The sequence below is a fragment of the Leiobunum rupestre genome, chromosome 3 (assembly GCF_980474605.1).
Source record: "Leiobunum rupestre chromosome 3, qqLeiRupe1.1.hap1, whole genome shotgun sequence".
NCBI classification, from domain to species: domain Eukaryota; kingdom Metazoa; phylum Arthropoda; class Arachnida; order Opiliones; family Sclerosomatidae; genus Leiobunum; species Leiobunum rupestre.
This window is the reverse complement of record NC_143386.1, coordinates 9,603,304-9,625,839: the sequence shown is the minus strand read 5'-3', so window position 1 is coordinate 9,625,839 and position 22,536 is coordinate 9,603,304. Positions and strand designations below refer to the sequence as shown.

At 33.7% G+C, this 22,536-nt stretch overlaps 1 protein-coding gene across 1 annotated transcript; it reads right to left on the bottom strand.

Annotated features, from left to right (window-relative positions):
• Nucleotides 1-5,551: 5,551 nt before the first annotated feature.
• Nucleotides 5,552-8,902, bottom strand: LOC149949436 (uncharacterized). Its single transcript, XM_090169218.1, has 2 exons — nt 8,402-8,902; nt 5,552-6,959 (listed from the first exon to the last, which is right to left on the bottom strand). Exons 1-2 carry the CDS (start codon nt 8,469-8,471, stop codon nt 5,902-5,904), a joined length of 1,128 nt encoding a protein of 375 aa, XP_090025344.1. The 5' UTR covers nt 8,472-8,902; the 3' UTR covers nt 5,552-5,901.
• Nucleotides 8,903-22,536: the final 13,634 nt, after the last annotated feature.

Genomic DNA, 22,536 nt, shown 5'->3' with positions numbered 1-22,536 from the left:
CCCTTATTATTAGAGATGGCAATGAATCTATCCAGTTCTTAGCTAAAACGACTTTACTGGAGAGCGTGGTGCCATCTATTAATGGTAAGAGAAGCTAAACTTCAAAATAACGTCGTCAGAGAGCCATTGTTGAGTATTACAATTAGACAACTTATAGTCTACTTACAAGGAGAGTACCCAATGGGGTTTATTGCCGATTTTGTTCAAAGTCGGGCGTAATGTAGACCTATATGAACTATGAAATTTCCCAAAATGAGACGTTGCACTACCCATTCGATTTGCTATGGCAACCAAAAATGTTTCGGTCACTTAAAACAATAAAATCTCCATTTAAAAAAGCATGGGATTTTCTCGGTTTCACAGGGTCCTAGCTACGAAAATTTTGAAAAAAAATTTAAAATAACGAAATGTGTAATTTGGACCACATTTAGGTAAATTTCATCAAGTTTGGGTAAATTGAAACATTTTTAGGGTAAATTTGTAACAAATTTTGGGTAAAATAGGGAAAAAATCTTATTTTCGTTGTAAGTGGTCAAAAACATTTTCGATTGCCATGGCAAATCGAATGGGTAGTGCAACGTCTCATTTTGGGAAATTTCATATCTCATATATTTCTACATTACGGCCGACTTTGAACTAAATCGGCAATAAACACCTCGGGTACTCTCCTTGTTAGTGGATTTTAACCTAAATTATATACCCCATATAAAATATATTGTAAAAAATTACTATAATTTAAGCTACAAACGAGCTAATCAACGCGAGGGGTACTTTTATGTCCCGCCTTTTGGGTCAAAATGTAGCTTAAGTATCTTGTTTTGATTTCGATGCTAGCGACATCTGTTGAAAAAAGAGCTACTTCACGTGGAGCCAACACTTGCTTTAAAATGTATACTCCATGTTGCGAGTCGTGCACGTGCTTTTATAATGACGTTGTCAACGGTTTTACGTGCTCTAGTAGCAACAAAATCGGGCAAAAATTGTGTCTTGTGTGAATAGCCCTAAAAAGCCCCCTATTGTGACGTAAATAACAAAAAAAAACATTCCATTTTTTACTACCTTTTATCAAAGAGTATAAAAACTACGTAACCTAGAGATATAATGACGGTCGAAAGCAGTAAAGGAAGTTGTAGCAACCGGGGGGGAAGGCACTCAGAGAATTTGCACTTCAAATTTCGGTACCGAAGCGCCACTACGGCAGTTTTAAGTGGCAATCATTTTGATTTAGTTCAACATTCTTGAAAATTCTTTAAGTACTTGGCTACCTTTAGGACTTGGCAAGGTTAGAAAACAAACGCCTTATTCTTCAATTTTTGAAAATAAACACCGAAACAACGAATCCACAAATTCTAACTAAAAAAATCACGAAACAGTAACCAATTACTGTCACTTTTTTGAATTGACAGATATTAGACAATTAAATATCCAAAATGCCAAATTTAGCATCTCCGCAACACCGTAACTGCCATTTTTCTCCGGTATTATTATTTATTGTACTAAAAACTGCCGTAGTGGCGCTGCGGTACCGAAATTTGAAGTGCAAATTCACTGAGTGCCTTCCCCCCCCCCCCCCCCCCCCCCCCGGTTGCTACAACTTCCTTTACTGCTTTCGACCGTCATTATATCTCTAGGTTACGTAGTTTTTATACTCTTTGCTTTTATTTTCGTTAAAAAAATGGTCTGAAAAGTCATCGCTGTCCAGAATCAGAAATTAGGCCTTTAAACACAAGGACACAAGGATTTGGGGGTTTTTTTTGGGAAGGCAAAGCAAAAGTTATCTCGAAATACGTTTAGAATAATCTATGTATTTTTGTTTCTGGCTAATGGAATGGAAAGTGTCTCGAGTATTAAAAAAAACCATAAGACGATTAAATGGATAGTTCGTGTAAGGCCTTAGTTTGTAACTCCGTCGAAGCTCGGAAACACGGTAAAGTTTGCGTTACTTCAATGCCTCTTTTTAGTTTAATTTAGTTTTATCTCTTTGAACGCTCTTTAGGCGTAGACAAATAATGGATTTCATTTATTATTTGTCTATACTTTACGCGACATTGGATATATTTTGTTTTCTTCCGCGAGACGAATTGAAATGCATTTTTGTAGTAGGTAGAGAAAAGCCTTGGGGGAAATGTTTTCATTCGGTGTATTTATTTTTATATTTCTGGCCCAGTGACAAAAAGGATGTTTTTTTTTAAATAAAAAAAAACGAGTTATAGGTTTTTATTTATTACGAATTTTATATATTAGGATTTTACTACTACATTTTAGGGAGGATAATGCCGTATTGGTATGATTTAGAAATAAGCTTTATCATTTTTAGTAGGCCTACTATATTTTTGGGAGGAAAATACCGTATTGGTATTATCTAGAAATAAGCCTTCTCATTTTTAGTACTATATCTTTGGGAGGAAAATACCGTATTGGTATTATCTAGAAATAAGCCTTCTCATTTTTAGTACTATATCTTTGGGAGGATAATACCGTATTGGTATTATTTAGAAATAAGCCTTCTTGTTTTTAGTATTTTATTTTTGGGAGGAAAATACCGTATTGGTATTATTTAGAAATAAGCGTTCTCATTTTTAGTACTATATTTTTGGGAGGATAATACCGTATTGGTATTATTTAGAAATAAGCCTTCTCATTTTTAGTATTTAATTTTGGGAGGATATTACGGTATTGGTATTATTTAGAAATAAGCCTACTCAATTTTAGTACTATATTTTGGGAGGATAATACCGTATTGGTATTATTTAGAAATAAGCCTTCTCATTTTTAGTACTATATTTTTGGGAGGATAATACCGTATTGCTATTATTTAGAAATAAGCCTACTTATTTTTAGTACTATATTTTTGGGAGGATAGTACCGTATTGGTATTATTTAGAAGTCAAGTCAGTATTACCACTAAATTTTTGGGAGGATAATTTTATTTGAATACCTTGGATACCACTCAGTTTTAAATAAAATGAACCCAACGCGGTGGATGGAGACCTATGACAAATAGGCCAATCCGTCTCCCCCTCTGTCATGGCGACTAGTGAGTGCACATGATGGTCGAGAACGTGGCGCCATCCGTGGATTCATTGTTGAACTATTAAATAGCAAATCTATCTGGAGTTTAGCTAAATGGTGGTTCGGCAACGAATCTCTAGATGGCAATAGTGTAATTTAAAAATTTCGCACGCCTAAGTTTAGTTTTGTCTTGTCTCCTTAGGAAATTTTCGTTTATTTTGCCAAAAATTTCTACTTAGCTTTTTCCCCCTAAACAAAATCAGATCAACCCCGTATCTAATTGGTTCCCTAAAACTGACGTGTTCCAACGCGATTGAAGCACACGCCGGTGACGTGTTTCCTTCCCCCCTCTCGTTGCAGGGTTGGCAAGAACCAGCCAGACTAGTTTAAACCATTAAAAAAACACTTTTATTTTTATTAAAAAAATATTGAGAAATGAATTAGAATTATTGAAAATTTGAAATACTATTTATTTCAGATAAAAAATTACGTTTTTATTTAAAAACTTAACCTTTACTTTTTTTGTTGTCTGCTACGTCGTCTTACGAAGTAATGAGGGCTAGATATAAGCAATTGAGGGATCTTAAAATTCATTTTGCGCGTGAAAATATGCCGCCATGTTAGGGCGTAAAAGCAGGTAAATAAGCCTGCTATACCTCACAGTGTAAAGGTACTGCCACGCGCCAAAACGTCATTTTGAAATCGGTCAATAGTTGATTTTAGAAAATAAAAGTGGTCTTGCCCAACTTGTTAAAATGTTGCTCTTACGTCACAAGACACAGCTTTATTAGTATATTTTGCGCACAAGCGATTTGCGCGCGCGCTAAAAAAACCTCTATTCCTCGCGACTGTTGCGCGCGCTAGTAGGCTTGTGAAAGTAAGAGACTGTGACGTAAGAGCAACATTAAAACAAGAAGGCCACGTTAGTTTATAAAAAAAAAACTATTTGAACATTTTCGAATTAATAAGGGCTAGATATAAGCAATTTGAGCATTTTTTTAATAGTAGTTTTTAGCCGGTTTTTTCCAACCCTGGGAAAATTAGGTTAAAAGGAACCACCTATGGACTGCATTGTAAAGGATTATATAATACGCGAATAAGTAGATTAGTCCATTTTGAAAAGGGATAATAAAGCTAAACCCTAAACAAATTTGAAGAAATTTAAAAACTTACTAATACCTCGTACCGATAGGTTTTCGAGCGAACAAAAAGACGCGAAACTCGGACCAAATAGATCTTCGAAGATCTATAAATCACTGATCCTTCTTGCTTTAACAAAGTTGCCTCCGCAGACCCACCTTAATGCAAAAAAACATTGGAAAACAAACAAAAATAATACCAGAAATGTTCCTTTATTCTATTCGTATTTCGAGTATAAATAAGCCGGTAAAAAAACACATTTTAATAAATTACAAAAAATATCAATAAATAAAAAATAAATACAGACTAGTTGATTCCAATAAATTTTAAATCAGATTTTTCGATTTTCTTTTTTTTTAAAAAACCACCACGATATTATTATATAAAAACATTCTAGATAAACATGTCTACGTAAACAAACGAACACGAAACTAACAAACTATATTAACTATATTTTCGATATGAGTATAAAAAAAGTACGGAAAAAATATTAATTTTTTCCTTTTAAGCCTAACCGTCGTACAAAAAACGTAGAAAACGGAACGAAATTTTGACTTTCTTAACCACACATCCTTATTATAAAGTGACATCCTTATTTTGTTATGTTACTTACACTCCTACCAAAAAAAAATATTCCTATTAAAAAAATTAATTTTTTAAAATATTTTTGAGCATTATCTGCGCGACTATGTTGGGCGGGTTTTTGGTGAGGCGTTTTTTTTTGTATATAGACGACTCTTTTCATAAATATATTTTTAGCACCTTATAACGAATTCTGCGCGTAGGAGCGGATGCCCGTGTAATCTGAGAATCTTTCAATAGCTGCTCGGATTTGGTTTTGCCTTACACTTCAGAGAGCGGTTTTTTACTTTGCCATTTTTAGACAAAATGCGGTTAAACGACCTACAATTTTACAAAGCCAACATTTCTGCTAAAATATTGTGACAAACCGAGTTGGAAACGAAAGTTCTTCAACGTATTTTCTATACAAACACGTATTTTCTGGCCACGGATTTATTGACCGAGGCTTAGGTACAATAATTTTTTGTTGTTGTTTTTGAGAGTTAAAAAGTGGTGTCGGTCCGAGGCCTTAGACACCAATACAATAATTATTTAAATCTCATAGTTTTCGTAAATTTTAATATTAATATTAATTACCTTTATTAATTTAAATTGACATGTTTTGTAGTAGTATAATTATTATTTTTTTAAATTACAAGTAATTTCGGCACAAGCGCGTTGGTCAAAAATGTTGGCTTTTGTGAAAAGGTCTTAAAATGGTTTATATAGTTTAACAACAATTGGTTATTCCTTTGTATTTTATACCTGTATTGTGTATACTGCTTTTGGCAACTGACATTTATATATAAGAATATATTAGGCTATATTTGAGGTGATGGATTAAAGAGGCGATATCGATATAAAAATATTGTTATCAAAACTTCACTCGTAAGAAAACCCGACAAGTATATTCAACCCTTTTGTCAAATTATTCAAATTGTGGTAATCGTGAAATGTTTTTTTTTTCTTATATTAGGAATGATTTTCTGAAAATGAACTGTATAAAATAACAACTACGTACGACTGATTACTTAAAAATATATTATGTCATTTTAGTAGAAAAACGCGATTATTAAATTATCATTTATTTTCTGACCCCATAAATAAATATTCAAACCGGGTGTATGCTTTCGCGAAGGGATTGTCCAATCATCGGGGTAACACCAGCCCCATTCTAACAATGTCCTTTTAACTGTAAGTTGGACCACTCGAGTTTTCGTTATTTTTGGACGGAGACGAAGGGACGTCGTCTGATAGCTTGGATTGCAGTCTCATGCAAGAAGACTCTTCGTGTTTGTACAAGTAACTTTTGAGGGCGAAAGCCTTGCCGCATCGAGCGCAGACGAACGGTTTGGTGGAAGAGTGGGTTTGTATGTGGGCCCTCAAGTTACTCTTGTCCGCGAAAGCCTTGGAACAGATTGGACAGGTGAATGGCTTCTCGCCGGTATGCGTCCTGATGTGTCCTTGAAGCAACCAGGGTCTCGAGAAACATTTTCCGCAGTAAGGACATCGGCATCCTTGTCCGTGCGTCCTGACGTGCATGCTGTAGGCGGGCATCGAGACGTACACTTTGTCACAGTGAGGACATTGTCTGGCCGCCCTTCTGTCCTCGACGCTACGGTGAGTTTGTCTGTGCCTGGCCAAGTTACTCGACGTACTGTATCTTTTCCCGCATTCCGGACAGACGTGACCCTGATCCAGGCCATCGAGACTTTTGCGATCGAAGTCGGGTTGATTGTAAGAGGCGGTTAGGTTGGTGGCCACTGGTATGTTCTTGGGGGCTATGACCCGTTGCAGAACCGCGGCGATGGCCGATGTGGAAGCGAGGTCCGCCGGTTGTCGATAATTGGTCAAACCCAACGGTTCGAATTGCTCGTACTGGTCGTAGCGATTCCGCCGGACGACGATGACTTCGTCCCTGGTGTCGTTGTCCGATCGCGGGTGGTCATCGGACGACGTCGAAGCCGGACTGTGGGGGAGAGAGAGGTCCTGGGCTTGGGTGTAGGTTGAGTCCCGGCTGGAAGCGGGCGACACTCCCCTGGAGAAGTTGGCCGGCGATCTGGGGCTGGCCGGAAGTAGAGCGAGGAGCGCTTCCGCCGCCGCCGCCTCCGAGAAGAAACCGGACGAGGACGGTGACAAGTGGCCGGAAGTTACGGCGTCTGTAACGGAAGTGCGTCGCGGGTCGAAGGGATAGCCGTAAGCGGGATGCTCCTCCGCAGTCCGCACCCGGCGCTCCGGGCTCGTGTCTGTTGAGAATGACAAAGAAAAAACATTGATACCAAATTGCGTTTAACGACCCTATATAAATACAAAAGGCGTATTGTTTCGGCCGAGGAAAGTCGTAAATATTGATCGTAACGCGTGGCGTTGCTGGCCGCTTATCTGATGGTTTCAAACAAAAGGGAAGGTCAAGTTTGTATGGCGCGAACGAGAAATCCATATTTTGGATATTTGGATAATCTCTTTCCAATAGGCTACTCTTCGCCTTTTCTACAACGTCAAAGTTGTATCTCGAATCTTAGTATCTTAAAATTTCCCATAATCCCTACAGACCAGGAATCCATACCTCTACTTGGAATGCTTATCCTGGCGAATCGCGTATGGTAAGACCACTCTGACGGCTTTGGCCCCGCCTACGAAATAAAAAAAATCCCCTCTGCGCGCGCTCCCTTCTCACGTTGTTGTTTGTTAAGTTAATATAGTGACGTCAAAAAAACCGTCAGCCACATCGAGACGAAAATCTGCCGCGATAAGCATTCCAAGTAGAGGTATGGATTCCTGCTACAGACAGAATGTTCCGAAATTAATTTCTACTCAATAATTCCATCAAAATTCAAATTAATAAATTTTAAAATGCTTAGGAAATTCGAACACACACTCGAGAGACATTCCCTGAGATAAAGATAAACACCAAATGGAATTTGCGCGAATCTGACAACTTTAAGTTTAAGTTTAATCTTTAAAAGTTCATTGGTAGCGCAACTAAATGGTCTTGATAACGATTCAAATCGATTTAAAACGTTTCGAAGGAGTTGTGTGCAGCGTTGCCAACCTGATCGACTAGCTTTAAAGTACTAGCAACAGTAAATTCTCGTTTTCTCGTTCGAATTATTGTACGGTTTCAAAAAATGTTTTAAGAAACTATTTAAAAAAACGTTATTGTTAGTACTATTTTAAGTGTAATTTATAATATATTTGTCCTATCCTGACAAAAATTTATGTGCTTCGTTGGTTTCAAATTGTGAGGAAGATAAAAAATATATTCTTGTAAAACTTGTGCCTCGATATTATAGATTGTTTGGACTGAATTACAATTGACGTTATCGTACGTTCTGCTATCGTACATCGTACAGACGGTAAAAAACGACTATTATCGTACGGGCTGGCAACGCTGGTTGTGTGAACCAGAAATCTTTTTAAGCCGATTCAAAAAGTTTCCTACCGCTTACGTATGACCGAGGGGTAAGACACTCTGCGAACTCGGTGTACACTGTCGTACCTTTGACAGTGCTAAATGGAACTCGTGAAAAATATTAGACGAGCTAACTTGTGCATAGTACTAAGTTTAAAATAATAATAAAACCACTGTTACACAATAAAACGTGTTTTATTGTGTAACAGTGGTTTTATTATTATTTTAAACATAATAACAGTCTACAAATAATGAGAAATTCCGTGTGGAACTCACCCCTGCTAGTATTTTGAGCATCGCTGGCTGAATGGTACCTCTTGTTGGTGATAAGGAAGGCGCGTGGCATCGCGGTGTTGGCGTCAGAATCTTCTTCGCGAGATAACTGCGTTGGTAAAGTAGCGATTTAAAACCCGCGGTGCGTCGTTGAGAAATCCCCTGGTTGGGGGTACGAAGACGCCGTATCACACCGTCGCGCGATCCACCTCTCCAGCGAAGCTTTTTGTCTTCGTCATTGGCTTCATAAAGCACCGCGTATCGAAACCCCACGACGCTCAAAGCAGCCACCAGCTGTCCGTGTCTCGAGTCCTATCTCAGTTCCGACGAAAAATCAACAAGTCCCTAGAATCTCTCTCGCTGTTTCTAATTCTCGAAACAAAATGTTCGTGACACTTTTGGCGAAAAGGATTAGAATCTAGTTGAGAAGTGGCTAATACTGATTCATCGCGCTTGAAACTGAAATGATTCGCGAATAATAGGGTTGTTGCCGTCTCAGTCGGTGTTCGCCACTCGAATGTTGGTTGAGAAGACGCTTTCTCGAGACGGGATGGTTTCGGTGGATCAGGCGGAGGCAGGATGTCTCTCCTACTTTTTTTCCTAACTCCCCATCTTCATCTTTCTCTACTCCGGGGTACTGTCGGAGGGGTCTCGATTCTTCGAGGCTGGTTATCTGGCATTTTTGTTTATGAATGGACGCCAGTAAAGGCTGCTGCGGATGGCGCTGGGGAAGGATGGTAATGGAGACGGGTAGTTACGGGGGAGGCAATGTGTACGTAACTACGAAGACGCTTGCTCGTGCCGTTCGGGTCCAGCAGGGTAAATTTAGACCCAGCTGGTCTTGTTATGTCTCGCTTGGTGCGCGCGTGGCCAACTTAAAACGTATTTACGAAGACGTCCCGTTCGCATTGAGGGGGTGGATCGCTCCTTTTTTTTTTGTTAGAACCATATTTCTTTGGCGTATCTTTTTTCATTTTAAAATTTGCGCGGACGCATCCTGTTGAACTTTGAAGTAGTTTGGGCCGTCGGCCAAATGTTTGCCACTCACTTAAAGCAGACTGAGACGTAAACAATGTAACCTGCCAACTGATTTCTGAGGTTGATTTTCTATATTTGAAAGGGCTGATGTATTATTAGAATGTAAAACGACGGAGTGGCTAATTCGAATGAAATCTGGCGCAAATGCGTTGCTTTAAATAATGAATAATTTTATAAATAAAATTATCATTGTATATATTACATTTAAAGAATATCTTATTGAATACATTAATAATTGTATTGTAGTTTGCAATTGGATTTTAAATCTGAAAACAATTTAAATGAGATCAATTAACCAACAATGACGAAAATGACTTGATCTAATTTTGATTAAATTTGGATCCAGTTTGAATCTTAATTCTGTTTGGATAATATGATTTTGTTCAAATTTGAATCCAGTTTGAATCCTAATTCTGTTTGTATCAAATGATTTTGATCAAATTTGGATCCAGTTTGAATCTTAATTCTGTTTGGATCAAATGATTTTGATCAAATTTGGATTGAGTTTGAATCCTAATTCTGTTTGTATCAAATGATTTTGATCAAATTTGGATTGAGTTTGAATCCTAATTCTGTTTGGATCAAATGATTTGGATCAAATTTGGATCCAGTTTGAATCTCAATTCTGTTTGGATCAAATGATGTTAATCAAATTAAAATCGAGTTTGAATCCTAATTCTGTTTGGATCAAATGATGTTGATCAAATTTGGATTGAGTTTGAATCCTAATTCTGTTTGGATCAAATTATTTGGATCAAATTTGAATCCTAATTCTGTTTGGATCAAATTATTTGGATCAAATTTGGATCCAGTTTGAATCTCAATTCTGTTTGGATCAAATTTGGTTCCAGTTTGAATCTCAATTCTGTTTGGTCAAATGATTTTGATCAAATTTGGATCCAGAATAAAATGAAATTTCATACATTGTAATTGGATGAAACAGAACATATTTTAGATTGTAATTTTTGATCAAAGCCAAATTTGAATGTGCCCAATTTTTATGGATATAAAATTGGAATCAAATTTGACTTGAAATAACCCTTTATATCGATAATTTGATTTAAAATTCGTGTTAAAAATGGTGAACCGTTGCCAAATAACTGTCGTCGCCAGTACGGCCTTGCTTTGGCTGTATTCTTAATATTTCCCGACATTAGGAAACGGTTAAAACGGTTTCATTCTTAGTAAGAGTTATTTTAAGGACTGCATAAAGAGTGGGATCATTAGGGTACGGACGTCTCCGAGTTAAGGATCTTGTAAACAATAGCCCCGACATTCTTCGGAGCAAACTCGAGAAAGTCTATCGGGACGATGGCTATTTGGTCGTCCTGTCCTGGGTCCCTCAGGGACCTTCTCACTTGTCCGCTCGGTTCTCCGGGGGGCAACCGAGAGTTTCAAAGGTGGGGTTGTTTGCGAGATGGTTGCGAAATATGTCTCGCGGGAGGGGGCGCCACGAGAGGATGCGGTGGGTCGGGGTTTGCTCTATATTTATATTCGGCGGGGGAGGAGAGATCCGAGGAAGATGAAGATGGAGGAATGCTGGGATGGTGCGGCGCTTCTCTCTCTGCTCGGCATCCGTCATCGAAGGCTGCTGCCACAACTAGACGTTCTCTGCAAGATGAGGATGGCACCGGGTGGCTTTTTTTTAGTTCATCCTTTTCCCGGAAGGGGTGTCCCATAAAGGCGGTGTCAGCTGAGTTTCTAAAGCTAATGACGTAGTTTATTGCACCTTTGATTATCAACCACGCGCATTTCCAAGGAATAAAATAGTGTAGTTAATTTTCCGGAAACATAAAATGCGGAAAGATTTCCAGAAATCGTTTTGAATTGCGGAAAATTTTCCGCAAATCGGAAAAATAAAAAATTGAAACATAAATTAGCTTTTAAGGGTTTTTAATGTTTTTAAACTTTTTATCGATAATGTCTAATAACAGTAAACATACTACAAATCATTAATAGTGTTACATTGTTAATCAGTTTAAACTAGTCTAGAGGTTTAGTTTTACTTTTAGATTCGAAAAAATGAGGCGAAAATGCCGCTTTATTTAAATTTGCAAACGATATTAAGGAAAAAAGGCCTCGGTCATTTTCCGGAAAATATTCCGACTTACAACATTTAAATAAAATGACTTTTTGTCGCCTTGCTTATGTGACCAAGAAACTACTAATTTAAACTAAGAACCTTTAAGTCTAGATACACTACATTTCAGCCCTTTCATGGCAAAACCTAGTAAATGCCATTTTATTGAATTTGAGATATTTAAGTTTCTTGATTTTGATTAAAATAATTTATTATGGTAAAGTAAGTGGTATTTACTGGTATATACCATACGGGAATTATTTGGCTGTCTGAAATTTTTCCTGTAGGTGACACTGTAATTTACTATTAACTCGAAATTTTCAAAATTGATGGCAGCCGATTATTGTCGACCAAATACGTTTTTCAGACAAGACTTATAAATCCCGGTTTAGTCAACCAAAGTAATTTTTTTCTTGGAAATTTCAATATAAACGTAGTCTAATGCTGTTTTTATAAGCCTTGTCTGACAATGTGTATAAAGAAAACGCTTTAGAAAGTTGAATATTGCTGAAAGGTGTTTTCAGATTGACGTCTAATGAAAACAATTACTATTACTCATAGAATTTTAACACATTTTTGACATTTTTGCCAAGCACGCAATTTGGTTTATCAAAAATTCTTCTTTTTGCATACTTGTACCAATTTCGTACAATATATGAAAATATAATATATAAAGCTTAGCAGCATTTCAATTTAAACAAATTTTTTGAGAATTGTAAATTAAATTTTGGCTTTTTCTATTTGTAGCTGGCTCGTGGGTGTTTCCACGGTAACGAGTTTAGGTCAGCCATGACATAAAGACGCCCATGGTGGTGACTTGACTATTAGCATAACCTCGTGATCTGTGTGAATTTCACCTTTAATATTTTTTGCCTTTTAGATCAAATTTATACGACACGTGTTCCTCTAAAATATTTTTAATTGAGATTTTAATTTCAAAATTAGCTTTTTAAGTGTATATAGAGCCACGTAGCGGCCAACGTGAGAAGCTCTTCCGCTAACCCGACAATAAAAAACAAAGTGTCTGCTTATAGCAGACGAAATCCAGCAGTTTCTTGAGCTTCTCGCGTTGATCGCTACGTGAGCTTATATACACTTAAAACGCTAAATGGTTGAAATAGGCGAAACTATAAAGTCTTTATAACTTTAATAACGTACAGTCAGAAGTAAATGAACCGAAGTTATCGAAATAGCACTCAGAATCGGAGGGCGTTTTCCTTATGAAATTGATGAGAAACTCGAGCAAATAAAAGCTAATTTCCATGACGCAATAAATAGCGCTTGGGAATTATATATAAAAAATGGTTTGATAGAAACAAAAACGTTTGTTTTTTTCGGCCTAGAAGCGCGCAAAATTTTAAATTCGAGGTCAAAATGTAACTTCAAACTTCAAAAGGAAAACGCCTCCAGCATGGGGAGTATAGCAGTCTGATCACTTCGGTTCATTTACTTCTGGTACAGTAAAATAGAGAAATAAAATAAATTTATGAGAATACAATAATTGTAAATGGTAATTTCTTCCGAATCTGACGGTACGTCCCCTTGACGTTAAGAACGAAGGGTAATGGGGGGGGGGTGGAGGAGGTGCAAGTCGGAGAAGATGCAAAGATGGTGTGTGCGCGCGTGGAGGTGGAAAGGGTGGTGTGGACGGGAGGAGTTATTCTTCAGCTCGTGCGCCCCGGCGCGTGTCCAAGCTGTACGTCGGCTCGTGTGTGCCCGCCGCCCCCCCTTACATTCCCCCTCTCATCACGGTGTGTAAAGTGCACCCAGAAGTCAGTCCGGTCCTGGAAGGGAGGGCGGTTGCAGACTAGTTTATATTTAGCACGGCCCGTGGAGGGCTCGAACGGGCGCGCGCGCCGACCGACTCACGCGCAGCACGTGTTGGCTATTTCGCAGTTAGCCCCCGGCCCTTGGTCTACCGGTGAGTGTTTCTCAAAGGGAATTTGGAGATGGGGGTCGCTAGTGCCCCATTGGCGTTCACCCATTCCCAAAATAAGACAAGGTTGGGTGTAATACCTTCGGTAATGTCCTCCTCCCAACGTCTTGCTTTACCAGATTTCGAGTGTCTGATCTTCTTATTGCGCTTTAGTGGAAGCGGTGTCTATTTTGGGGCTGTATCGCAGTCGCCCGGAGGGGAACCAGTCGGAGGTGAGCTATGGGTTACGCGCCACTTACCTCGACGAAGAATCGGATAATTATATCGCGAATTTGCGCTTTTGCTCGTCGATTCAGTCTTCCTTCTTGCTAAATAAAAGTTCGACACATTCTTGACCTAAATTTTGTACCTCCTTTGTTTTGGTTAATCTTTCTTCGTCTAAGGAATAGGCCTCATTATAATCTTTTTGATGTCAAGATTTCATGGTGTACGTGTTAATGATTCTATGAAAATATGTTTTGAATCGCAGTGGCGGCGCCAGGAATTTTCGCGAGGGTAGTCAAACCAAATAAATGGGCCCCCGACCCGGGACCCCCCTTTTCTGAACGAAATGCTTCAATAAAATAAAGTAGCGATGTACATGACGAACAAAAAAGTTCAAACAACTGTAAAACGAGTCCAAATATAACAGAACTGGTTTTATTTACTAGGAGATACCTCAAAAATTTCTAAATACATTATCGACAATTGTTTCATGGTTATTTATAAATAATTTTATCTCTTGGGACAATTTTGAGACCCTTTCTAGATCAATTTCGGGCCTCTTATAGGGTGATTTTGGGGCCCCTCAAAATTTTAAGGTAGGCAGTGGCCTACCTGGCCTACCCCCTAGCGCCGCCACTGTTGAATCGTGGGTGACTTCTTTGGTCGTCGAAACCGGGAAAGAATAGACATATTTATATTGGAACGACGAATTTCATATTTCTTCCACCAGGTTTAACAGAAGCGAGTGTGGTTGGCGGTAATTACGTTAAAATTAGGCAGTTACCATGGTTTCACGTTTGGGGCGATTAATAATTGAGAAAAAATTAAAAAGTAAATACAGACTGGTTTATTTCGATAAATTTTAAATCCGATTTTTCTATTTTCATTTTAAAAAACCATATTATTATATTCAAACATTTTAGATAAACATTTCTACGTAAACAAACGAAAACGAAACTATGAAACTATATTAAGTATATTTAACTATATGGGGAATCCAAAACCATTTAATAAATTTCTTAGGCATAGAATTATAGTTATTATTAATAACGAAATATTTTTAGTATTGAAAATTATACTATATTTTAGGCCTAAGACATCAAGCGACTTTTAAAGCCATTAATTCAGGTGGCCGGGTTACAATGCGTAGGAGGGTGGTAGCAAGCCCTTCATGCCACACGAGCCAACAGCTCCCTACACTAACTATTACCGTTAACCTCAACAAGTTTTTATGGAAGGGAAAACCGAAGAGCTCGGGAAAAACCCCTTAAACCAGTGGGGAGATAACTTGTAAACTCGAACGCAGAAGGAGTTGTTCCGATTTTAACCCAAATTTTGCTTGTGTATAATGACATGTTTCAGAAAAAAAAATCGTTAAATATAAATTTATCTTGAATTGATTATTTCGTTGTAATGTTACTATAATTCTGTGATTATAATTAAGTTTTTACGTGTTGTAATTCACGTGTTCAGTGGATAATTCGGGGATCGTACATCGACCAAAATTCCGTGGAAATTTGGGTAAAAATACGTAAATTCTAAATCCAAGAATTTGTTTCCCACAGACTTTATATGGAAAATCCTTAAAATAAAATTCAAGATTTTGTTAAAAAATCCAAAATCCCGTAACCCAAAATGTCCGACCCATCCCCTGTAGCGCATGAAGTCGTTTTAGGGTCGGGGTACGGTCGAAAAGTCGTTTTATAGTCGACGACCAAATGCCGACTTAAAAACGTCCGAACGTTTTTTGACACTAAAACCGTAAATCCTTTTTTGGGAATATTTACGGTCATTATGTCGACCATTATTCGACTTAAAATAGACCCAACCTGTAGTGGCGCCACTGGTTTTAACATTTTCTTAACAAAATTTATGTTTATTTCATGTACGTAGTGCACATTTCCAATATTTGATAAATCAGTTCGTCGCTGTTAAAACAAAACCACGCATCTTTTCGGTGGCCTTTTTGAGAAAAATTGATTTTTTAATTTTGCGTGTTAGGTTTTTAGATGTGAGTTAATTTTATAGTTAAATAATTTCGTTTAAATATTGACTCTTTATGAGGATTTTAATTAAAAATATTTTGCTAAAGGGGAATTTTTAGAGATACGTGGTTTTGCGTCATGAAGTGAGATAGGAGCTGAAAATAAGCCAGATACGTGCTTTTGCGCGAAACAAGTTGTGAATATCAAAGATACGTTTAAATGTTTTCTCGATTTAAAAAATTAAATCCAATTGCAACCTATTAATGTTTTCTCGATTTAAAAAATTAAATCCAATTGCAACCTATTAATGTTTTCTCGATTTAAAAAATTAAATCCAATTGCAACCTATTAATGTTTTCTCGATTTAAAAAATTAAATCCAATTGCAACCTATTAATGTTTTCTCGATTTAAAAAATTAAATCCAATTGCAACCTATTAATGTTTTCTCGATTTAAAAAATTAAATCCAATTGCAACCTAATAATGTTTTTAATATTATATACGTAAATTGGGGTGTGGAATCTAAATATGTTAATTTTGAAAAACCCACGTAAAACTAAGCACGTAACCAGCTGGAGAATAATCAGGAACAAGTGCTCAGCATTTTGGCCTAGAATGAAAGCTGGTTTAGTCGTAATAGGCTATTCTCCGAAACGGAATCTTCCCCGCATAGCACGATTTCAATTCAATTCAGTGTTCAATTTTGACCTTATATAACGTCTTTGCCATTATTTGTGGAAAGGTCAAACGGTCATATCGGTTTCGATCAAGAAGGCGCAGAAATGAACTGCGGGGATAAAATCATGGTAGATTTTGGGTGACCAATGTACCCTCTATCGGTGCGTGCGTGCGGGGGGGGCGATTTTTTCTTCCATTACATCGGCGATAGATGGCGCGGAATTCCGTCCGCCAGAGAATGTCATTTTGTTGGCTGCGGTGACAATCAAGAGACCAAAGGAGGAGACAGAACCTTTCTGTTCTATTTGCCCATTCAAAGAAGGACTCGGTCCGCTTGTTACGTCAGCTCGACTGGTCCCAGTCCCTATTTCTGTTGGTCCCTTTTTATTTTATTTTCATTGCCCGGGGATTTTTGCTTCGTGGCGGCTTCCGTTTCTTTAATATCCGGTACGACATCTTCTTTCAAACTGCTCCGGATCGTCGCAATTTCTGAACGGCAGGTTTTGGAGTTTCTCTTTCAAAGCCACACGCGATTTCTTTGTATTAACGGAAATGTACACTATATCGAGAGAATTACCCGGGGCCGTCAGGTCTTCAGTGACCCTAGGTGAATTTTATTTTAGAAGTCCAATTAATGTAAAACTAATACCAACAGAGCCGTTTTATCCAATGGGCACAATATGGGAACTGGGCCCAGGGTCTACGAAAGATTGAAGTGGTCAACGAAAGTTTATGAGAATGAAAAAATTGTACAAAAATATTTTATTTTTAGAAATAGGGCCTACAAAGGTCTTAGTACCCAGGGCCTACAAAGGTATTAGTGCCCAGGGTTTACAACGGTTTTAGTGCCCAGGGTTTACAACGGTTTTAGTGCCCAGGGCCTACAAAGGTCTTAGTGCCCAGGGCCTACAAAGGTTTTAGTGCCCAGGGCCAACAAAAGTCTTAGTGCCCAGGGCCAACGGGGGTTCTTAGTGCCCAGGGTCAACGGAGGTCTTAGTGCCCAGAGCTTACAACGGTTTTAGTGCTCAGGGCCAACAAAAGTCTTAGTGCCCAGGGCCAAAAGGGGTCTTAAAACGGCACTGAATACCAAGAATGTATTTATTTCTAGTGTCCGGAGAATGACAATGTTGAGGCGATCCACGGCAATCAAGGACAAATAGGCCCCAACCACTAGAGGGGGAAGGAAAAACGTCACCGGCGTTTGCTTCAATCGCGTCGGAAGACGGCAGATTTAGGGAACCAATGAGATACTGAGCTGCTTTAATTTGGTTTAGGGAGAAGGAAAACCCTCTATTTGCCTTACATTATTTTACATTATACTATATTACAATATATTACATTACATTATTTTACATTATACTATATTACAATATATTACATTACATTATTTTACATTATACTATATTACAATATATTACATTACATTATTTTACATTATACTATATTACAATATATTACATTACATTATTTTACATTATACTATATTACAATATATTACATTACATTATTTTACATTATACTATATTACAATATATTACATTACATTATTTTACATTATACTATATTACAATATATTACATTACATTATTTTACATTATACTATATTACAATATATTACATTACATTATTTTACATTATACTATATTACAATATATTACATTACATTATTTTACATTATACTATATTACAATATATTACATTACATTATTTTACATTATACTATATTACAATATATTACATTACATTATTTTACATTATACTATATTACAATATATTACATTACATTATTTTACATTATACTATATTACAATATATTACATTACATTATTTTACATTATACTATATTACAATATATTACATTACATTATTTTACATTATACTATATTACAATATATTACATTACATTATTTTACATTATACTATATTACAATATATTACATTACATTATTTTACATTATACTATATTACAATATATTACATTACATTATTTTACATTATACTATATTACAATATATTACATTACATTATTTTACATTATACTATATTACAATATATTACATTACATTATTTTACATTATACTATATTACAATATATTACATTACATTATTTTACATTATACTATATTACAATATATTACATTACATTATTTTACATTATACTATATTACAATATATTACATTACATTATTTTACATTATACTATATTACAATATATTACATTACATTATTTTACATTATACTATATTACAATATATTACATTACATTATTTTACATTATACTATATTACAATATATTACATTACATTATTTTCCATTATACTATATTACAATATATTACATTACATTATTTTACATTATACTATATTACAATATATTACATTACATTATTTTACATTATACTATATTACAATATATTACATTACATTATTTTACATTATACTATATTACAATATATTACATTACATTATTTTACATTATACTATATTACAATATATTACATTACATTATTTTACATTATACTATATTACAATATATTACATTACATTATTTTACATTATACTATATTACAATATATTACATTACATTATTTTACATTATACTATATTACAATATATTACATTACATTATTTTACATTATACTATATTACAATATATTACATTACATTATTTTAAATTATACTATATTACAATATATTACATTACATTATTTTACATTATACTATATTACAATATATTACATTACATTATTTTACATTATACTATATTACAATATATTACATTACATTATTTTACATTATACTATATTACAATATATTACATTACATTATTTTACATTATACTATATTACAATATATTACATTACATTATTTTACATTATACTATATTACAATATATTACATTACATTATTTTACATTATACTATATTACAATATATTACATTACATTATTTTACATTATACTATATTACAATATATTACATTACATTATTTTACATTATACTATATTACAATATATTACATTACATTATTTTACATTATACTATATTACAATATATTACATTACATTATTTTACATTATACTATATTACAATATATTACATTACATTATTTTACATTATACTATATTACAATATATTACATTACATTATTTTACATTATACTATATTACAATATATTACATTACATTATTTTACATTATACTATATTACAATATATTACATTACATTATTTTACATTATACTATATTACAATATATTACATTACATTATTTTACATTATACTATATTACAATATATTACATTACATTATTTTACATTATACTATATTACAATATATTACATTACATTATTTTACATTATACTATATTACAATATATTACATTACATTATTTTACATTATACTATATTACAATATATTACATTACATTATTTTACATTATACTATATTACAATATATTACATTACATTATTTTACATTATACTATATTACAATATATTACATTACATTATTTTACATTATACTATATTACAATATATTACATTACATTATTTTACATTATACTATATTACAATATATTACATTACATTATTTTACATTATACTATATTACAATATATTACATTACATTATTTTACATTATACTATATTACAATATATTACATTACATTATTTTACATTATACTATATTACAATATATTACATTACATTATTTTACATTATACTATATTACAATATATTACATTACATTATTTTACATTATACTATATTACAATATATTACATTACATTATTTTACATTATACTATATTACAATATATTACATTACATTATTTTACATTATACTATATTACAATATATTACATTACATTATTTTACATTATACTATATTACAATATATTACATTACATTATTTTACATTATACTATATTACAATATATTACATTACATTATTTTACATTATACTATATTACAATATATTACATTACATTATTTTACATTATACTATATTACAATATATTACATTACATTATTTTACATTATACTATATTACAATATATTACATTACATTATTTTACATTATACTATATTACAATATATTACATTACATTATTTTACATTATACTATATTACAATATATTACATTACATTATTTTACATTATACTATATTACAATATATTACATTACATTATTTTACATTATACTATATTACAATATATTACATTACATTATTTTACATTATACTATATTACAATATATTACATTACATTATTTTACATTATACTATATTACAATATATTACATTACATTATTTTACATTATACTATATTACAATATATTACATTACATTATTTTACATTATACTATATTACAATATATTACATTACATTATTTTACATTATACTATATTACAATATATTACATTACATTATTTTACATTTTACTATATTACAATATATTACATTACATTATTTTACATTATACTATATTACAATATATTACATTACATTATTTTACATTATACTATATTACAATATATTACATTACATTATTTTACATTATACTATATTACAATATATTACATTACATTATTTTACATTATACTATATTACAATATATTACATTACATTATTTTACATTATACTATATTACATTATATTACATTATATTATATATCATTATATTATGTTATATTACATTCTATTAAATTATAATACATTTCATTACATTACATTATATTATGTTATATTACATACTATTACATTACATTACATTATGTTATATTACATACTATTACATTACATTACATTATGTTATATTACATTCTATTAAATTATAATACATTTCATTACATTACATTATATTATGTTATATTACATACTATTACATTACATTACATTATGTTATATTACATTCTATTAAATTACATTACATTACATTATGTTATATTACATTCCATTACATTACATTACATTATTTTACATTATTTTACATTCTATTGCATTACATTATTTTACATTCTATTACATTACATTATTTTACATTATATTACATTACATTATTTTACATTATATTACACTACATTATTTACCATTCTATTACATTACATTACATTATTTTACATTCTATTACACTACATTATTTACCATTCTATTACACTACATTATTTACCATTCTATTACACTACATTATTTACCATTCTATTACACTACATTATTTACCATTCTATTACATTACATTACATTATTTTACATTATATTACTTTATATTACACTACATTATATTACTTTATATTACACTACATTATATTACTTTATATTACACTACATTATATTACTTTATATTACACTATATTATATTATGATATATTACATTCTATTACAATACATCACGTTACGTTATATTACATTCTATTCTTTTACATTACATTACATAACATTACATTACATTACGTTACGTTATATTACATTCTATTCTTTTACATTATATTACATTACGTTACGTTATATTACATTCTATTCTTTTACATTATATTACATTACGTTACATTACATTAAAATTAATCTGACTAAGGAGATTCATCGCCACAGTTACCTGGAAGTTACACACAGCGCCAAATTCACTCGCGGCGGACGTGTGAGCTCCATAATCAGTTCGTTACATTTTTTAAAGTGTTGATGAGGTGTGTAGGTTCTTTAAGCCCCCCCAAAAGGTATACGAGACCACCACCGAATGTGGCGGTCATACGTGATTGGGAGTGCATTATATCATCTGACACTGCCATCCATAAAAACGAGGCGAACCCAAACAAGGTCAGTTCGCCCTCTGGCGATGAAAGGACGCGCAACTCGTGTGTCGCGGGGGTGGCCAGAGCCATTATTTAAAAATAAAGTGTTGATTGTAACCACGTGTCCCGGAACGTGTTTATAAAGAGAGAGAGAGAGAGAGAGAGAGAGAGAGAGAGAGAGAGAGAGAGAGAGAGAGAGAGAGAGAGAGAGAGAGCGCTTTGCCAAATAATTTTGTTTGCTCGTCTTCATCCGCGCGCCCAGCTGAAAACAAAACAACATAATCCAATTTAACCTGGCAGTCGTGTTCACTTTCCCACTCCGCTGACAAACACGCCTTCGATCCGCTGACAACTCCGATTGTCTCTCTATTCCTAATCGAGTCTTGCTTATCTCTTTGGCACCCCTGTTAACGTCATCGGTTATTCCTTTACCT